Here is a 20,616-nt window from a genome sequence, read left to right as displayed (position 1 = left end):
ACACGATCAGGTCTTTCACTCCATGGACACCCGAATCTTCTGATTCCTTTAATACTCACTAATGCCTTTAAATGTTTTATGACTTTCACTGTGTAAGTCTTACAGTTTACTTGATTAGTTTCTTGGTAAGGTTTTAATCTTTCTAATGCTATCAAAACTAGAATTTGGAATTTTCTCTCTAGTTTTATTTTGGTTTGATTTTTGGAGATAGAGTTGCTCTGTGTAACAGAGCCCTGGCTGTCCTTTGTAGATCAGGCTGACCTTGAACTCACAGGGATCCTCCTTCCTCTGCCTCCTGGGTGCTAGGATTAAAGTCATGCACCATTGTGTCGGCTCCCTGGTTTTATTGCATTCATTCATTCATTCATTCATTCATTTTAAAGACAGTGTCTCATGTAGTCCAGGATGGCCTCAGATTGATTTTGTAGCTAAGAATGACCTTGAACACCTGATTCTCCCATCTTTATGTTCTATGCACTGACTATAAATCTGAGACTATATCCAGCTAATTTTGTTTTTGTTATCCTTTGCTTATGTTGTTTATTTATTTATTTAGCGAGGTTCTCCTGCAGTCTCAGTTAGCCCCAGTCTGACAGTATAGTGGAAGATAACCTTTAATTCCTTGCCTCTCCCACCCAACTGACGAGATGACAGGTGAATGCCAGCATGGGGCCTGGCTGCATGCTGCCTTTGAAGAGGACAGATGTTGTCTCTGTAGCGCAGGATGACAGCGAGGGGTGTGGGTGTGTTGCCATGACAGCCTGTGTGCTGTTGCTGGGGTTTCGTTGTGTAGCTTATCTGAAGTCATAGATGGAGAGTTAGATTCTGTGACTTGAAGGGGAACTCGGCTGACTAATTGTTCCCGCAGTGCCATCACTTCCGGTGGCTCCTTAGGCTGGGAAAGTTTGGGCGGAAGTGTGAGTTTGTTGTCTGCCGCCCCTGACCCTTCATTCCTGCAGGATTTTGGCTAGCTGCTTCTGAAGGGACAGGCACTCCCATGGGGGGCAAGAGCTGTGGTGATTTTTTTTTCTTTTCTTTTTTTTTTTTGAGGGCCTTATGTAAGGTAGGCTGACCTCAAACTCAGTTGTAGAGCTGAGGATGACCCAAGTGCTGACATAGAGGTGTGCGCCACCATACCCGGTTACTGTCACATTTTGTGTTTATCAGCCTTTTGTGTGTACTGCCTGGAGGTATGTTCATTCAAGTACTTTGCTCATGTCAAAACTGATACCTCTTTTACATAAAAGTAAGGTCAGAATTGGCATTTTCATGAGCACATATTGCCTAGAAAGGAATGTTGAGAATAATAGACCCAGGCAAGGTGAGGCCAGAGGAGGCTGAAGAGGGGGTCCTAGGGGAGACCCAAGGATCAGTGAGATGACAAAGATTTGAAGGGGTACTGGACCATTTGAGGTAAATGTTTGCACCACCCTGAGACCATTCTGTGGCTCCATCACTTGTTAGCGGGGCTTATTGCTCAAGATCTGTGAATGAGTCTGTCTCTGCCGTAACAGGTAGGGGAGGATGAGTGGACGGGTGGACTGGTGGATGGGCGCTGAAGCTCTCCTCGTAGGGCGATGTGAACAAGTGTCAGGTAATAGGCAGTACAGGGTGCAGTGCTGGTAAATGTGCCCTGGGACAGTGAATCCCCAGCTCCTGCCTTCTCCACCAGGGCTGAGAGCAGTGTGAGAACTCACGGTTCCTGAGGCAGAGCACTCAGAATGGAAGGGAAATAGTAAAGAACGCAGCAGGACAAGGTAGAGAGTAGGCAGATGGGACAAACTATCACCTTTCCTAGAGTTCCGAGTAGTAAAGTGGGAACTTCAGGATCAGCAGTGTGGAGACCCCAGGATCATCTGTGTGGAGACCCCAGGATCATCTGTGTGGAGGCCCCAGGATCATCTGTGTGGAGACCCCAGGATCAGCTGTGTGGAGACCCCAGGATCATCTGTGTGGAGACCCCAGGATCAGCTGTGTGGAGACCCCAGGATCAGCAGTGTGGAGACCCCAGGATCAGCAGTGTGGAGACCCCAGGACCAGCTGTGTGAAGACCCCAGGATCAGCTGTGTGAAGACCCCAGGATCAGCAGTGTGGAGACCCCAGGATCAACAGTGTGGAGACCCCAGGACCAGCTGTGTGAAGACCCCAGGATCAGCAGTGTGGAGACCCCAGGATCAGCTGTGTGAAGACCCCAGGATCAGTTGTGTGGAGACCCCAGGATCAGCAGTGTGGAGACCCCAAGATTAGCAGTGTGGAGACCCCAAGATTGGTAGTGTGGAGACCCCAGAATCAAAAGTGTGGAGACCTCAGGATCAGCTGTGTGAAGACCCCAGGATCAGTTGTGTGGAGACCCCAGGATCAGCAGTGTGGAGACCCCAGAATCAGAAGTGTGAAGACCCCAAGATTAGAAGTGTGGCGACCCCAGGATCAGCTGTGTGGAGACCCCAGGATCAGCAGTGTGGAGACCTCAGAAGACCTCAGGATAGTCAGTGTGAAACCAGGGCTGAGAAACTACAAGCACATCCATGCTAAAGAATGTGACAGACTGGAAAGGGGCTAGAATAAGAGATAGGATGCTGTGAGTATGTGTTGATTTAAAAACATATATATATATATATATATATAATATAATATATATATATATTTAATTTTATTTTTTGTGCATTGGTGTGAGGGTGTCAGATCCCCTGGAACTGGATTTACAGACAGTTGTGAGCTGCCACATAGGTGCTGGGAATTGAACTCAGCTCCTCTGGAAGAGTGGCCAGTGCTCTTAATCACTGAGCCATTTCTGTAGTCCCTGATTACTTTATTTTTATTTTTAAGACAAGGTCTGTAGTGCAAATAATAAAAACCCAGAGACAGATGTTAGGGGGGAATCTGTAGATCAGAGAAGCAAAGAAACCAAGCCACTAGAGAGTTCTCACCTCTATCAGTGCTAAGACCAAAAGGGTTGATTCTGTCCTCATTGTGACTGCCCTGCATTCCTGTCTCCATCTCCCTTATATTCCTCTCTAGTGCTGGGATTAAAAACCTGCACCACCACTGCCCATAGCTTCTAAGGCTAAGGAGTATGGCTCTTGGGATTAAAGGTGTGTCCTACCACTGCCTGCCCTCTATGGCTGACTAGCGTGGCTAGCTTGCTTCTCTGATCTTCAGGCAAGCTTTATTTGTTAGATCAGAAACAAAATATCACCACAAAGGTGTCTCTGTGTGGTCTAGCGATGTAGGTCTTACTGCACAGACCAAATGGCCTTACACTCTTTATCTTCCTGTCTCCGCCTCCCAAGCACTGGTTCACACCACCATGCCCAGCTGTTTGTGTGTTTTGATGTTAGAATGTACAGAAAAATGGTCTGTGAACAACTACTGACATTGTAAACAAATATTGGCTTATTAATAAATTCAAAGGTCTAGTGCTCCTTATGCCTTTTAAGTTCAAATTACACATCTTATTATTCTATTATAAAGCTCTACCTATGTGTGTGCTGGGGAGTCAGGTTGCTTAGTAACACTTTACCTACCCACTGAGCCATGTCTCCAGACCCATCATTTTTTTTTCTTTTTTGAGACAGGGTCTCATGAGTAGCCCTGATTGGTGCCATAACTTGCCACTATTCTTAGTTCCCATTTATCCTTTTTAAAATTAAATTTTTATTAACTCAACTTGAACAGTCTAAACTCCATTATAAATATAGTCCATTGGATTCTCTTAAATATTTTAAATTGCTTATCTAAATTTAACATCAACTATATTTGGTTTTCTTTTTAAGCATTTAGATGCATGACAGGGCAGATACCTTTTTAGACAGAGTCTTGCAATATAGCCAAGGTTAGCCTCAACTTACTGTGTAGCCTAGGATGTCCTTGAACTCTTGACCTTCCTGTCTCAGCCCCCTCAGTGCTGTGATTATAAGTGTATATTACCACTAGTCTAGGAATCCAACTCTAATGAGAAAAAAACCCCTAAATACTTAAATACTTCTTGTAAGTCTAACAAGTATTTACATTTAGCAATCATAATTCCTTGAAATATTATAATTGTTTACAGTCAGCATGTAAACATCTCTAACTTAGGATCAAAGTCCTAGTTAGTGTTTCTGTTGCTGTGTTGAAACACCATGACCAAGAGCTAGTTGAGGAGGGAAGGGTTTATTTGGCTTACACTTCCTCTACCACTGAAGGAAGTCAGGACAGGAACTCAAACAGGACAGGAACCAAGAGGCAGGAGCTGGTGCAGAGGCCATGAAGAGGAGCTGCTTACTAGTTTGCTCCCCATGGCTTGCTCAGCCTGCTTTCTCATAGAACCCAGGAGCACCAGCCCAGAGATGGCACAGCTCACAATCCACTGGGCCCCCTTCCATCAATCATTAATTAAGAAAATGCCCTACAAATGGATCTTATGGAGGCATTTTCTCAATTGAGGCTCCTTCCTTTTAGATGACTCTAAACAGCAGTCACTAATATTGTAATGATTGCTTCTTAAAAATTATACATTTTAAAGCACAATGAGGTAAATCTATAGCGCTCCAGGTAAAATCCTTCATAAAAACCTTTGCAGAAACTTCAGCAAACACACGGGTCTTTCTTGTGAAAGTCTAGTAATTAGCTCCTATGTAACTTGAGAGGGGCGGAGGAAGGCTGGGACCTCTGCCTATGTCTGTGGTGAGCCTGAAGAGCACTGTAAATTGGGGAGGAGAAACACTGAGTGTTAGGTGGAGAAAATCAAGAACCAGCTGTGACCTGTGCCGTACCACCTCCAACTCTGAGAAGGTAAATTGTCAATGGAAGGACCCAGCCCTCTTTGCCAGGGAACTGAGCACATAGGTGGTCCAGGAGCTAGAGACGGAAGGGGATCCAACTGGGCCTGGGAGAGACTCAAGTCTGGGTGCTGCTTGTGCTTCATGAAGCCAGGCTCAGCCAGTAGTCAGTGACAACGTGAGGGCAGCGACGTCTGTGCCAATGTGGCCACCGGTTCCATCCGGCAGTCTGCTTCTCAGTCCTTCTACACATTTCTCTTGCGGCCAGCCATATCCCATAGGAGGAGGACTTTCCAGGGAATATAGTCGTCTCTTCATTGAGATGGTATGGAGCTAATAAGGGGCCTCCAACTTTTCCCAATGATAAAGGACTGTACTCACTAAGAGAAACTTTCAGTGTGTGACTATAATCTGTTGTGTGATGCAGGAAGTCTGAGGGATCTTCTTGTCAGAGCCTCCACCCCAGACTTGGGCCCATGCACGTCTACGTGAGCGCCTTAGTTAGGGTTTCTGTTGCTTTGATAAAACCCCACAGCTGAGATCAACTTGTGGAGGAAAGGGTTCGCGTCAGCTTACAGCTTATAAATCCATCACCGAGGGAAGTCAAGGTGGGCACTCAAAGCAGGAATCTGGAGGCAGGAACTGAAGCAGAGGCCATGGCTTCCGCATCCTATGGACAATGCACCCTGGAAGACAATACCCCACAGGCTTGCCTGCAGGCCAATGATATGGAGGCACCCCTCACACCCCACCCTCCGCCCAAGTAAGAGTCCCTCTTCCCATATATGTCTGGGTTTGTGTCAATTTAACAAAAAACAACCTGCAAATTCAGTGCTGGAGTTCCTGAGGCTTTAAACTGCGCTCAACATCGAGCAGTTCTGAGGTTGTCCAAGTCCACTCTCTCGATGAGCTCAGATCTGCCGATGTCTCCTGGGTACCCGCCAACCTCTGAAAGACCATCATCGTCAGCGCTGAAATACACTAAATGACCCCGGGCACTGGACAAACCGGAGGGGTCTCCGGAACATTCCTGGGTATGGAGACCAAGTAAGCTGCATTCACCCAGGATCAGGAGCTTCCACACCCGGGGTGGAGATGCTTCCCGGGAAGAAGGACGGTCAATGGAACGGTCACAGGGGCCTTGAGGGACAGTTGCATAACCCGGAGCTTCTGCTTGGCTGTCTGAGGAGCCATGGAAGCAGAGATCTTGTCCCTATACCCTGGGCTTTCGGTGCCCTCTTGTGGCGGAATACTGATTCTGGGTTTTCACGGTGTCTTGAGCCCTCTCTGAAATTCTACTCTGCCCTCAAGGTCACTGCTGTTAAAACAAAAGGGCAAGGGGCTTGGGGTGGGGTGGGGTGGGGGGCGTAAGTCAATGGAAGAGAATTTGTTTAGCCTGCGTGTGGCTCTGGTTCAGTCTCTAGAACCAAACTGGCAGAGATGCTGGGCACCCAGAGTTCTCTCAGGGCTTAGCTTTGTCTGCAGAACAGGTCTGAGAGGTCGGGAGACATCCCTTACAGGGAGGGAAGGCCACTCATTGGGGCACAGTGATTGGTCTCAAAGGCACTGTCTGTGACTGTAATTCACGCTAAAGCGTATGGGTTCCGGTCCCCCCAGAGATGCTAGCTCCCCCAAATCCTAGTTGCAGTATTCAAATTATGTCATTTTCTACATTAAAAACCCAACACCAATCTTGAGCTGCTCGAAGGGACGACTGATATCCACCTCTGCCCCACCTCCCAGAGAAAACTACCCTAAGAACTCCCGGCCTAGAGTCTAGGTTGAGAAAAAACCAAAACCAGAAAGAAGATCAAATAAGGCCCCCGGTGAGCCCTTTTGTGTGGATGAGTCTGGCTTACGATTTGTTTCAGTGGTACTCAGGCTGGGCAATGCATGCAGATGGTCCTGGGCCAAAGGTAGGAATGAATAGCAGATCTTACACCAGTAATCCTGGGACTGAGGAGGCCGAGGCAGGAAGATTCTTGGGAGTTTGAGATCAGCCTGGGTTATAGAAGGATTTCCAGGATGCAGAATGAGACCACATCCCAAAAACAAAAACAGGATGGGGTGGGGGGGCAGCAGGACACCTGCCTAGCAGGAGATGTTGTGTCTTTTCCTGGCTTGCCAGTCCTCAGATGTGAGAAAATGCACTGGAATAAAGAAAACAAGAAGCGTTTGGAAGAGGTTGGTGGGTCCTGGTCCTTCAGGGATTAAAAAAAAAAAAAAATCTACAGCCTTGTTAAGAATGACACCTGAGTCCCTCTCTCCAGGCTGCCTCTAGCTAGTGCTCAGTGGTGGGAGCATACACACCATCCTCTGGCTGGGTTTACAGGGATAGAATAAGGCCTGCAGGTAAGCAGAGTGGGGGAGTAACAAAAAGGAAAAGCGTATAGAACACACAGGCTGGATTTAGATGCGATTTGCTTAAGCTATACACGATGCACCAGGATTTAAGGTCGGGTCTGTGTGACTTCAAAACTGGTGTACCGTAGACTCAAACACCTTAAAAATGCTCACACTCTTTAACTCAGCAATCTCAATTCTATCCCATATTGGTTGACTCACCGGGACACCTCACTGGAAAGATAGGTTCTGATTTTCCAGAAGGGCCATCTTGAACATTGAGTGGCTTTTTCCTGGGAAGCCTATTCTTTTCACCTCCATGTCACCCCAGGCAATGACAGACTAAGGGACATTCCATCCATCTAGCTTGGTGAACTAATGAGTTTATTGGGATTGCTTAGAGGAGCATGACTGAGGTGTCACCCATAAGAGTGTGTGTGAGGAATTACGGGGTGTGGTTGGGGGTTACTTACAGGAGTAAGCTGGTGAGGGAGACAGGGGCATTTCAGGCTGACAATTGCTCCTCTATATATCAAAGAAAATGTCCACATTCCCTTTCTTCTTTTCTTTAGTTCTTCTTTCTTCTGTTGTTTTTTGAGACAGGGTTTCTCTATGTAGCCCTGGCTATCCTAAAACTTGCTTGGTAGACCAGGCTGACCTTGAACTCAAGAGATCTGCCTGCCTCTGTCCCCCAAGTGCTGGGATTCATGGTGCACACCACTACTGTTCCATATCTTTAGTTCTTAAATTACATATTTTTATTTGTTTTTTTTTTGAGTGTTTCCTATAATCAGTTGAGCTTTGAACAAACTCACCCTTTCCCAACTCCAAGATTCATTTCCCTTCCCTAACCACCAGCGTTATGTCTGTAACCCCTCCCCCACCCATCAAGTCCAATTTGTGGGGCCCTATCTACTTTCATGATGTCTGACCTTCCATTGAAGGATGGTCAGCTTACAAGTTGCAGCACTCTTGAAGGAAGCTGACTTCCCGTCTCTGCAGCTACCCATTGTCAGACTTCTGTCCAGCTCTCCTCTCTATGAAGGGACTTGAGCATACACGGTGCTTACCCATGCCGTCCTATCCACTGTAAGTTCTCATGTTCGGCAGTCCTGTTGTATTCAGAGGACACTTCCTTGTATTTATTCACTGCCTCGGGCTGTTAGTCTTTCCACCCTTCTGTAATCACCCCTGAGCTTTTTGAGAGGGGTAATAGAGATGTTTTATTTCAGGCTGGGCAGACCACATTGACCAATTGTGGGTCTGTGTGAATCACCGTTGACAGCAAACAGAAGCCTCTCGGATGAGAGCTGGGGGATGAATTGGCCTATGGGTGTAGTTGGAATTTCCTTTGGCCACCAGCTCACAAATAATGACATGGAGACTTATTATTAATTATGAAAGCTTGGCCTTAGCTTAGGTTTATTTCCCAGCTAGCTCTTATAACTTAAATTAACCTGTTTTTATGTTCTGCCACAAGACTCCGTTACTTCTCTGTACCGTATGTCTGACTTCTTCAGTGTCTTGCTGGTGTCTCTTGTGTGCCTAGATTAAACCGAAATTTTCTCTTTGCCCTCAAGTCCTGCTTATTCTCTCCTGCCTAGCTATTGGCCATTAAGCTCTTTATTAAACTAATCACGGTGACATACCTTCATACAGTGTAAACAACACACGGGTATATGACAGGTCATTAGCAGTCAGTTTAGTAGTGTGTCCATTTAGCAGACGAACAGCAGGAGACTCTCTGGGAGCCTATGACCTGTCTAGCCATAGATTCTTAGCCCAACAAATGATACCAGGTATGGGTTTTATCTTATACAACAAGACTTAAATCCAATAAAAAGGTGAGTGGTTGCTCCCACATTCATGCGGCTATTACATGGGCATGTCTTGTCAGGCCAGGCATTATTGTAGCTTGCAGGCTTCACAGCTGGGTAGTATCAGCGAGTCCTCTTCTCTGGTAGCATGCATGGCTCCTCCCAACATCAGGAAAGCTACCAGTAGGGGTGAAACTTCCAGGTCAGTACAGCTTAATAGCTTCATGTTCTGTGACTTGTGTACATAGCATCTTCAGCAATAGGGTCTTACTCTCAAGCTCTGGACAGCGAGCAGCAGTATAACCTGTAATGGTTGGGGGTCTATAGGATCTCACTGTACAGTGATTCCTCTTTCATTCTGATTTTGCCTTATTCATCTAAACCTTTCCATATACATATATATATATATATATATATATATATATATATATATATATATATATATTTGGATAGTCCAGGCTGGCCCCAGGCTTCCTATGAAGCTGAGGATGACTCCAACTGGATCTTTCTGTCTCCACCTACTGAGTTCTGGGATCACAGGTGTGCATCACCACACCTGGTTTATGTGGTGCGGGGGATCGAGTCTTAGACAAGCAACTCTAGCAGCTGAACTACATCCCACCCCTTCCAAACAGCCTTTACTAGTCTATTCAATGACATGCAGCTAGGATGGACATAATATGCTAAATTTACTCCCCCCTTTTTTAGTAAAACATGAAGTCTTATGGAAATGTAGTATAAAAATACAAGTATTCAGGTTGGAGAGATGGCTCAGCAGTTAAGAGCACTGGCAGCTCTTCCAGAGGACCTGAGCTCAATTCCCAGAAACCACATGGTGACTCAGTAATCTATAGTGAGATTGGATGCCCTCTTCTGGCCTGCAGGTGTATATGCAGACAGAGCACTCATGCATAAAATAAATAAGTCTTTTAAAAAATACAAATTAAAGAATTAAAAGAATTAAAGAATCCTGGCTTTTCTTTATATTAAAATCATTTTTAAAGATTTACTTAATGTTGCCAGGTATGGTAACTTTTTTTTATTGAGCTACACATTTTTTCCCCAGTCTCCTTCCCTCCTTCTCTCTCCTGGTAGCACACATTTCTAATCCCAGCACTTGGGAGGCAGAGTCAGGAGGATCTCTGTGAGTTTGAGGACAGCCTGATCTACATAGTGAGTTCCAGGACAGTTAGAGCTACATAGTGAGACCCTGCCTCAAACAATTATTTAATGTTTTTCTTTTTTTTTTTTTTGTGTGTGTGTGTGTGTATTTTGCCTACATAGATGGATGTGCTTCATGTGTCTGGGGAGGGCAGAAGGCAGCATTTGATCCCCTGGAACCGGAGCTATGGGTGCCCCTGAGTCACCATGTAGGTGCTGGGAACTGAATCTGGGTCCTCTGTAACAACAACAAGGGCTTTCAACTGCTGAGGCAACTCTCCAGCTCTCTAGAATGTATTCATAACAGGGACTGTTGTTAGCTAAATTAAGGACTATAGAAACAATAATTACATTCTGAAGTAATGTTCTTTTTGCCTCTGAATGTCCGGGCGTGCGCTTTCGTTGCTGTTAAAATCAGTCACACTGGGAAAGAATCACATTGATTTAAACCCCATGAGAGGTGTAGGCACCCAAATGCAAAGTTTGTTGAAGGCACCTTTAGTGAAGGAAACTTTGATGGAAATGACCTTTCTCTAACTGACGCTGAGCATGTGTGTCAATGGTTTTGTGATGGGTCATCTCATCAGCTTGACTGAATGTAGTAATCACTAGAAGCAAGTATCTGGACATACCTGTGAGGGATATCTAGATGGGTTAGTTGAAGTATGTCTTAGGGTTTTATTGCTGTGAAGAGACACCATGAACATGGCAACACTTACAAAGGAACATTTAACTGGGGCTGGCTTACAGTTTCAGAGGGTTAGTCCACTGCAATGAGGAACATGGCGGCATGCAGGCAGACATGCTGCTGGAGAAGGAGCTGAGGGATCTACATTTTGATCCACAGGCCGCAGCAGGAGACTGCCATACTAAGCCTAGTTATAGCATATAAGACCCCAAAGCCCACCTCCACAGTGACACACTTCCTCTGAGAAGGCCACACTCACTAAGAGTTCCACTCCCTAGGGGCCAAGAATTCAAACACATCAGTCTATGGGGGCCATACCTATTCAAACCGACACAGGGTGGAAAGATCCACCTTAAATGGGGAGAGTATCATTAGGGGCTGGGGGGGGTCCCTAACTGAATAAAAAAGGTAACGTGAGGGGCTGGGAAGATGGCTCAGTGGTTAGGAGTGCATGCTGCTCTTTCAGCAGCTGGGGTTGATTCCCACTGCTCATGCCAAGCAGCTTATACGCACTAGGAACTTGAACTCAGGAAGCTCTCATGTCTTCTGGCTTCCTTGAGCACCCATACATATGCATGTACCCACAAAGCAAGCAAGCACACACACACACACACACACACACACACACACACGATTAAATCTTTAAAAGCAAAGTTTTAAAAAAGAAGATGGGCTGAGCACACGCAGTCATCCTCCCTGCTCTTTGGCTGTGGATGCAATGAGACCTCACCTCCTGCTGTGGTCACCCGGAAGTCTCCAGCTCAGTGGACTGTGTGGTCCAAGCCATGAAGCCTGTCACCACAGAGTCACCAGCCTGGTGGACTGTGGCTAGAGCTGTGACCCCATTTTTGTTCTAATTACTTTCAGCCTGTTCCTAAGACAGCGGCTGCCTCCCTGTTTATAAATAATCATTTTTCATTTATTTTTTGAACTAAGTTGTAATTGTTCATTTTTTTTAACTCTTTACTCTTTTGGTCTTTGCTGGGGGAGGGGAGGAGATGACCACCCAGCTCCCAAACAAAACACATGGAGGTTTATTATTACTTACTAATGTAATGTAATTACATTAGTAATTACACCTGAGCCCCACCTGAGCCCCACCACCACGTGGGCGCTCTACGCCAGCCGCCTGAGTTAGGGCCAGAAGTAACCAATTCTCTACTACATTTCCCAGCATCCTCTTTGACTCCTAGTCCTGTCTAACTTGCCGGCCTTAGCTTGGCTTGTTTCTAACCAGCTTTCCTTACTTAAATGATCCCATTTACCTTTTACCTCTGGGTGTTTATCTTTCTCTGTTCTGTATACCTTTCTTCACCTCTTACTCTGTGGCTTGCTGTGTAGCTGGGTGGCTGGCCCCTCACATCCTCCACTCTTCTTGCTCCCCAAAACTTTCTTACCAAATTTCTTCTATTTATTCTGTCTGCCTGTCAGGCCTGCTTGTCCTTTCCCCTGTCTTGCTATTGGCTGTTCAGCTCTTTATTAGAGCAATCAGGTGTTTTAGACAGGCAAAGTAACACAGCATCATGGAGTTAAACAAATGCAGCATAAAATAATGCAACACATCTTTGCATCATTAGATAAACATTCCACAGCATAGATACGTCCTCAAATAGTATTCCACAACACTCCATGGACATGACCTGAAATATTCTAATTTTCAGGATGTGGGATGATGTAACAGCCCTTTTTGTGGAGGAAAATGGACACGGATGGGGACTATACATAGCATTAACCATGGAACCTGCCATCAATTCGGCTCCCCACACTCATCCCTGTTTGTTATTTTCTCACCTAAACCTCATATTAACCTTGTGATAGATTTTTTAAAAAAAATGATTATTATATATAGTAGTCTGCATGTACCCCTGCAAGCCAGAGGAGGGCACCAGATCTCAGAACGGATGGTTGTGAGCCACCATGTGGTTGCTGGGAATTGAACTCAGGACCTCTGAAAGAACAATCAGTGCTCTTAACCTGAGCCATCTCTCCAGTTCTGTGATTTTTTTTTAATTTTCAAAATTATCACTGTAAAATTATCACGATAAATCTTTCCACCAAAGCCACCTGAGCCCCACCACCACGTGGGCGCTCTACGCCAGCCGCCTGAGTTAGGGCCAGAAGTAACCAATTCTCTACTACATTTCCCAGCATCCTCTTTGACTCCTAGTCCTGTCTAACTTGCTGTTTTGTTGGCCACATAAGCAGATTGTTGTATCTTCTTATATTTCACCTTTATGATTGTTAATTTTGGATACTTTATATTGTTAAGTTTTAATCCTCTTTTAGACTAAAAGGGGAATTGTAGGGAAACCTGTAGCCATGCCTGCTTAGGGGCTGGCTAAAGGTGTGCCTGACCACGTCTTCGAAGGCATGGTCAGGGTGACGTACAGTGAGAGGTTCAGGTGGCTGGGTTTCACTTTCAGTTTCACTTTTCAGCTTGCTGTACAGACTACTGCCGTGCCAGCTGGCTAGGTCACTCTGTAAGTAAAGTTTTTCCCTATTAAATACCCTTGTATTTCTACCTGACTCCGTATTGGTAATTTCCCACATTATCACTGTTAATTAAAATTTAGGAAACAGGCTGAGGATAGTTAATTAAAATAGATTATCTAACTCAAACTTATTTCTGAAAAAGTAAAAACCTCATACTTTTCATTACATAAGGTAAAACATAAATGGAGGGGGGAAGAGGGGAAAAAGGCGGGGCACATAACCTGGGGGTCAGGGGTCTCCTTGTTTTGGATGACATGGCTAAGGAAGCCCCATTGTCTCAGTTCCACCGCATGGCTCCATGGAGCAAAGCAGTGCTATGGGCTAGGGGAAAGAGAGGGGTGGATCCCAAATGGGTATCTACTCAGCACACCTGGCCCTTAAAGAGCTTCCCTGCTGAGTGGGGAGAGGGGATGGTTGTTCATCCTGGGTAAAAGACTCAATGAGGAAGTGCATCTGTTTACCCTGAAGATAAGAGTATCTGAGCGGAGTATGAGCAGAGGTGGGCAGAGCTGGGCGTTCCCTGAGAGCTGCAAAACCAGAAGTGGAAAACAGCATTTTGTGTGTGTTGTGTGCGTGTATGCATGCACACTCACCCATGTGCAATTTTGAACAGCCTGGTGTGAGAACTAGGGACGTAGAAGAGGGTAGCAAAGCCCAGATTATGCATGATGTGATAAAGGATGAACCACAAAGCTTGTGTTTATGAGAAGTGTCAGGTTTAGAATGGGCAGGGTGGCTTACACCTGCAATCCCAGCACTTGGAAGAAGCAGGACCTAGATAAGGCCAGGCTCGGCAGACCATCCAGCTCCTTGCCATACTTTCTTACTGGACCCAAACACCAAGCTACAGATCTGGGCTACTTTGTGCCGGAAGCCAGTCTTACACAGTTCTGACTTGGAGAACTGGGTGCCGAATATCTTGCCTGCCTCACCAAGAGGCTTTCACAGGCAGTGGGCTTTACTGTCAACTGGGAAGCACACTCAGCGGCACCCTTGGCTCTTATGGCAGCCTGTGCTCACACTGGGTGCTCAAGGGCTTCCTCATCAGCGCTGCCATCCTGTTCCGGTGCCCACCTATTTAAGCAATTCTCAAAATGCTGACAAGTAGAGGCACTTAGCAGCCAGGCCCCACAAGCCCCGGCCTCTGACAGCAAGGCAGCCAAGAGCACACCTTAGCTTGTCTTTCTTGGGAACACTGTAGAGGCACAGACCTGTGCTGGTGAAGAGGGAAGGCAGGCTTCCTGAAGTCCTTTCAAATAGGCACCACCTGCTTGAGAAAGGAGAAACTGAGGCCTGTAGAAAGAAAAGCAGTTTGCTCAGCATCAGCCAAACCTGGAGACATCGGTTCTTCTGCTGTACTTGAGCCTACCTGGACCCTCTCACAGAATTTGACCTCTAGAAGGCACCAGTCATTCTGGAAGATTCACACCATCGTGTATGTGGCTCCTTTATGCATCTAAGCTTAACTACTGGGTGACTAGGATGGAGCAACTGTGTGTGGGTCTATGCGGTGTGGTACAAGAACCTTCTATGCTGACATATGGTCCTGGAAAGCCCTTGACTGAAATGGGGCCATCACCAAGAAAACTCTTGATTCTTGCATAAAAGAACCTACCAAGACCAGTGCTCAACACTTAATTCCGTACCAGGAACAAGGTCTTGATCGAGTGTGACATACAATACACACCATGTGATGGTGGCTGGCTCTGGATTACCTTCAACAGCAACGTGACACCAGGGAAAGAAAGCTAATGATGTAGGTGGAAAGGAAGCACCAGGCACTGAGCTCCCACAGTCCCACGACACACAGCTGAGGCCCAGGGAGACCCCTCCCCAGCAACCCAAGACAGGGTCATTTCTGTATCACTGAAGCAGTGCTTTAAAACACCTTATCCCAATGTCCTTAGTTAGAACTTAAGACTGAACAGATAGACACATCATTTCTTAGGGGAAACTGGTATATTTTCCCCAGAGAATTTTACTTGGGAAAGGCAGGCATCTAGAAAGGAATTTTGTTAGAAAGTACAGCACACAGGGAAGACAATGCTATAAAATTTTTAATAAGTAAATAAATCCTTTAGTTTCAATGGTGGGGAGGATATAGATGGATGCCTGCCAGCCGGACCCATATTCTCAATACTCCTCCCCTTCTTCTGCCTCTGCTTCCACGGAATCCACGCCCACCTCTTCATAATCCTTCTCCAGCGCAGCCAGGTCCTCTCGGGCCTCTGAGAACTCCCCCTCCTCCATGCCTTCTCCCACGTACCAGTGTACAAAGGCCCGCTTGGCATACATGAGGTCAAACTTGTGGTCCAGGCGGGCCCAAGCCTCTGCGATGGCGGTGGTGTTGCTCAGCATGCACACAGCCCTTTGCACTTTGGCCAGGTCTCCCCCAGGGACCACAGTGGGGGGCTGGTAGTTAATACCCACCTGTCAGAGAAGGAGAAAAATACAGTGAAGTTTATAATAACCTCAGAAATATGAGAGTTCACTAGAAATCAGAAACTCATACCATACTTTGGGGAATGGATAATCACCTACACAAAGCAACATGTATAAAGACTTTAAAGTACTTACATGAACCACTAATGGCCAAAATGGAAACAAGACACAATGCAACAAAGGCTAAGAATGAGAACCCTATGGAATGTACACTGTATGCTTAGTTAAAAGGAGACCAACTGAATATTTTTATTCGTGTATAGAAGACCCTATGTAGTGATGAACTCTAGCAAGGAGACCCTTTGGAAGGATGACCAACCCTAGGAATGAACTAAGGTGGTAAACTTTTTACACCTCGATGAACAGATGGCTGTTCAAGATATATCTTGAATATGTAGACTGCCTCCTGTTTTATAGGGACAAAAAGCTTTGGGGACAGGGAGTTCAGCTTTCAGGCTATGAATGAATTTAAAAATTATTAAATAATATTATATAAATGTAAGTTAATAATATTTCAGCCTTCCTTTTAAATATTGTTACATTTTTAATAGGTTCTATAGGTTTTTTAGAATCTTTTCAAAGGTTCTAAAAATTACTTGAAAATCCCAAGCTGGCTGCAAACTATGTGGCCAAGGATGATCTGAACTCACTCTAGTGATGGGATTACAGGCATGTGCCACCATGGATATCCAGCTAAAAACACTATTTTTAAACATGGAAACGTGTAGTCCCAGTAATGATTGTAAAAGAAATGTGTGATAAACCACACTGATGCTGACAAAAGGGAACGTAGGGCAAAGAGACAAAGAAGGTCCATCTGGTGTTAACGCTCTTCCTGCGGGGACAACCAGCTCCTAACTTAAACTTCCCCACAGGCCAGCTGATTACTACAGAACCACAGGTTCAGCTGGGTGGACACTTGGGTGTGAAGCACAGCATTCCCAGCACCTGTCAATAGACACCCTCCCTCGGATTCCTCATCTTCTTAGTGTCTCACTGAGAAAAGTTTATCTGCTTAAGGTTTGGTAATTGATGGTTTAAGAAATAAGGTTTGGGAAAAAAAAAAAGAAATAAGGATTGGGGCCAGGTGGTGGTGGTGAACGCCTTTAACCCCAGAACTTGGGAGGCAGAGGCAAGCAGATCTCTGTGAGTTTGAGACCAGCCTGGTCCAGAGTAAGTTTCAGGACAGCCAGGGTTACACAGAGAAACTCTGCTTCGGAAAACCAACCCACCCAAACCAAAACCGAACAAAAAATAAGTAAGATTGGTAATTGGTGATTGTAAGAAAAAGGGTTCCCAGTATCATTTGGAAAAGTGTTACATCACTTAGCAACTTAACTACTTACTAGACATGCCTTTTGAGGAGTCTGACATGGCAAGGGGGATTCTTGCCCAAAGCTATGGCCTTGAGAAAGGAGCTGTTGCTTGCTGACAGATTTAACTGGCACAGTACCTAATCCTACCTTAAATCCAGTTGGGCACCAATCCACAAATTGGATAGTGCGCTTGGTCTTGATGGTAGCAATAGCCGCGTTGACATCTTTTGGGACCACATCCCCCCGGTACAACATGCAGCAGGCCATGTATTTGCCATGGCGAGGGTCACACTTGACCATTTGGTTGGCTGGCTCGAAGCAGGCATTGGTGATCTCTGCCACTGACAGCTGCTCATGGTATGCCTTCTCAGCTGAGATGACTGGGGCGTAGGTGGCCAGTGGGAAGTGGATGCGAGGGTATGGCACCAGGTTGGTCTGGAATTCCGTTAAGTCCACATTCAGGGCCCCATCAAACCTCAGGGAGGCAGTGATTGATGACACGATCTGCCCGATCAGACGATTGAGGTTTGTGTAGGTGGGGCGCTCAATATCCAGGTTGCGACGACAGATGTCATAGATGGCTTCGTTGTCCACCATGAAAGCACAGTCAGAGTGTTCCAGTGTTGTGTGCGTGGTCAGGATGGAGTTGTAGGGCTCCACAACAGCTGTGGAAACCTGGGGGGCTGGGTAAATGGCAAACTCCAGCTTGGACTTCTTGCCATAGTCCACTGAAAGCCGTTCCATCAGCAGAGATGCGAACCCAGATCCTGTGCCACCTCCAAAGCTGTGGAAGATGAGGAAGCCCTGCAGTCCTGTGCACAGATCTGCCTGTTGTGAACCAGAGTACGTAAGCCAGTGCCTACAGAACCACACCCCAACCTCAAGCCCCACACTCGAGACCGCCACTTCTGCAAACAGAATCAAATCAGGCTGTCTACAGCACACACACTGCACTTTGAACATAATGAAGACCTGCAGATGCACCTAAGCAAAGGCTGTGTAGTAAGGTATTGGATAAACTCATGAAAGATTCCTGATTCTAACACATTTGTCAAAAATGTCTGGGCTGCATAGTTTTATGTAAAAAAAAAAAAAAAAAAAAAGCCATCTGAAAGGAGGGAGCCTCAATTGAGAAAATATCTCCATAAGACCAGGCTGCAGGCAAGCCTTCAGGACATTTTCTTAATTAGTGATTGATTAGGGAGGGCCCAGATCATTGTGGGTGTTGTCATCCCTGGCTGGTGGTTCTGGGGTTTATATAAAAAAAAAAGCAGGCTGAGAAGCCAGGTGTTGGTGGTGCACACTTTTAATCCCAGCACTCAGGAGGCAGAGGCAGGCAGATCTCTGAGTTTGAGGCCAGGCTGGTCTCCAGAGCGAGTGCCAGGATAGGCTCCAAAGCCACACAGAGAAACCCTGTCTCAGGGAAAAAAAAAAAAAAAAAGCCAGCTGAACAAGCCAGTACCCCTCCACAGACTCTGCATCAGTTCCTGCCTCTGGGTTCCTGCCCGCCTTCCTTTGGTAAACAGTAATATGGAAGTGCAAATAAAAACCTTTCTTTCCCAAGATGCATTGGTCATGGTGTTTTATCACAGCAATAGTAACCCTAATTAAGACAATGACACCACCACCATCAATGCTGACTCTCTGGACCAGGGCAACCACCATATAAAGCCTCTTACTAGTTTTCGAATTCGGTCCAGGACCAGGTCGACAATCTCCTTGCCAATGGTATAATGACCTCTGGCATAATTATTGGCTGCATCTTCCTTCCCAGTGATCAGCTGCTCTGGGTGGAAAAGTTGCCTGTAGGTTCCAGTGCGTACTTCATCTAGAGAGACCATACATACCGTGAGTCTTTTGGGCAAAGGACATTCAATTCCACTTTGTGTGTGGGCCAAGAGCAGCTCCTAAGAATTGTCTGTACACACACAAACCACCATGGGTACATATACACCACACATGACCCTTTCACTGCCTCACCTAACAAAGTCACAAGCACACATCTGTATAGCCTGTTTACTCTGCAGAGATGTCAGTGGGCTTTTCTTCAGACACTGCCACTCTCCCAGGAAAGCCTCCACCCAGGGCCCAGGCACCTACCGACCACAGTGGGCTCCAGGTCCACAAACACTGCTCTAGGCACATGCTTGCCAGCTCCAGTTTCACTGAAGAATGTGTTGAATGAGTCATCCCCGCCACCAATGGTTTTGTCACTTGGCATCTGACCATCAGGCTGAATACCATGTTCAAGGCAGTACAGTTCCCAGCAGGCATTGCCAATCTGGACACCGGCCTGCCCCACGTGGATAGAGATACACTCACGCTGGAATCCAGAACAGACACATGGCAGTCATTCAACTGAAACTGTATAACATACCAACATAATTTTGTGTAGTGCCACAGTCTCTATTTTCAAACCTTATTCACAACAAAGCTCAGGCATTCCTTTTATCTCTATTAGAACTGACTGCTGGGGGCTGGAGAAATGGCTTAGCAGTTAAGAGCACTGACTGCTCTACCAGAGGACCTGGGTTCAATTCTGAGCACCCACATGACAGCTAACAAGTGTCTGTCTATAACTCCAAGATCTGACACTCTCACACAGACAAAAATGGAGGCACAACACCAATGCAAATAAAATAAAAATTACAAAAACATGCAAAAGAAACCACCCTCAAAAATTGACTTCCACGAAGTAATACAGGCCTATAATCCCAGTACCCAGAAAGAAAGATAAAGGAGAATTCAAGTCCAGCTCTATCCCAAGACATGTATGCATGCAGAGATCAGACAGCTTGGTCTGCTCTAAACTTACCCTATTTTAATATATAGTTTCACTGACCCTGGATGGTCTCAAACTAGTGGCAATCCTCAGCCTCAGCCTTTTATGCCCTACCAGGCTAACCATACCATTAAATAGCAGTTAGTCCCGGAGCACAAATGTTTGCCATTTTTCAAAAAACACATTAGTCTAAGATTTGGAAACCATGCAATGTCAACTACTAGCTCATTAAGAATAGTCACAGTAATTCTCTGAAAACCCTATCAGTTTTAACTGTGGCCCAACCAAAAGATAAGAGATAGGCCACTAAGGAAAACCATAATGGTCCCAGGTCACCCAGCCCAGGCCCGTGTGGGTAGTCACCGTGTTTTCTATCTGCCAATCTAGATCAACCCTGAATAGTCCCTTATCTAATTTTTTTTAAAAAAAAAAACCAGAAAGGCTTCTTGTAATGTCTCAAAATTAAACAGAACCTCCCAAAAGAAAAAATTACAAAGATTCTTAAATGAAACATAGATGGATTTTTGAGGCAAATAGTGAGACTCTGCTTAATTTGCAGGTATATTGAGTTTTCAAGAGTTAATTTTAAAAGGTATATACAAAAACTGGTTAGTTTGGTTAACTTGACACAAACCAGAGTCACCGGGGAAGAAGGAATGTGCAGATGTCTGTGGGGCATTTTCTTGGTTAATGGTTGATGTGGGCTGTAAGATAACCCTTCTGTACACTGTGAATATGTTTTACTCTCTTTGGTTAATAAAAAGGCTGATTTGATCTATAGCAAAGCAGACTAAGGCTAGGTGGGAAAACCAAA

General features: G+C 45.6%; 1 protein-coding gene across 2 annotated transcripts; it reads right to left on the bottom strand.

The window, feature by feature from the left end:
- Positions 1-15,309: 15,309 nt before the first annotated feature.
- LOC100765599 (tubulin alpha-3 chain) lies at positions 15,310-19,276 on the bottom strand. Of its 2 annotated transcripts, XM_027428320.2 has the most exons (4): positions 19,121-19,276; positions 18,700-18,848; positions 17,168-17,848; positions 15,310-15,692 (listed from the first exon to the last, which is right to left on the bottom strand). In XM_027428320.2, exons 1-4 carry the CDS (start codon positions 19,239-19,241, stop codon positions 15,396-15,398), a joined length of 1,248 nt encoding a protein of 415 aa, XP_027284121.1. In that variant the 5' UTR covers positions 19,242-19,276; the 3' UTR covers positions 15,310-15,395. The 2 variants fall into 2 exon arrangements, with proteins under 2 accessions (XP_027284121.1, XP_027284120.2); XM_027428319.2 differs by lacking the exon at positions 18,700-18,848 and having other exon boundaries at positions 19,121-19,253.
- Between the last annotated feature and the right edge of the window lie 1,340 nt (positions 19,277-20,616).

Source organism: Cricetulus griseus, chromosome 8, assembly GCF_003668045.3.
Source record: "Cricetulus griseus strain 17A/GY chromosome 8, alternate assembly CriGri-PICRH-1.0, whole genome shotgun sequence".
Taxonomy (NCBI): Eukaryota; Metazoa; Chordata; class Mammalia; order Rodentia; family Cricetidae; genus Cricetulus; species Cricetulus griseus.
This window is presented reverse-complemented; position numbering and strand designations above follow the sequence as displayed.

Coding starts and splice junctions, on each gene's coding strand:
- LOC100765599 (XM_027428320.2), bottom strand. CDS start 19,241: ATGCCAAGTGACAAAACCATTGGTGGCGGGGATGACTCATTCAACACA. Junction 18,849..19,120: donor CCTGGAGCCCACTGTGGTCG/GTAGGTGCCTGG, acceptor TGGTCTCTCTAG/ATGAAGTACGCACTGGAACC. Junction 17,849..18,699: donor TGGACCGAATTCGAAAACTA/GTAAGAGGCTTT, acceptor GGTTCACAACAG/GCAGATCTGTGCACAGGACT.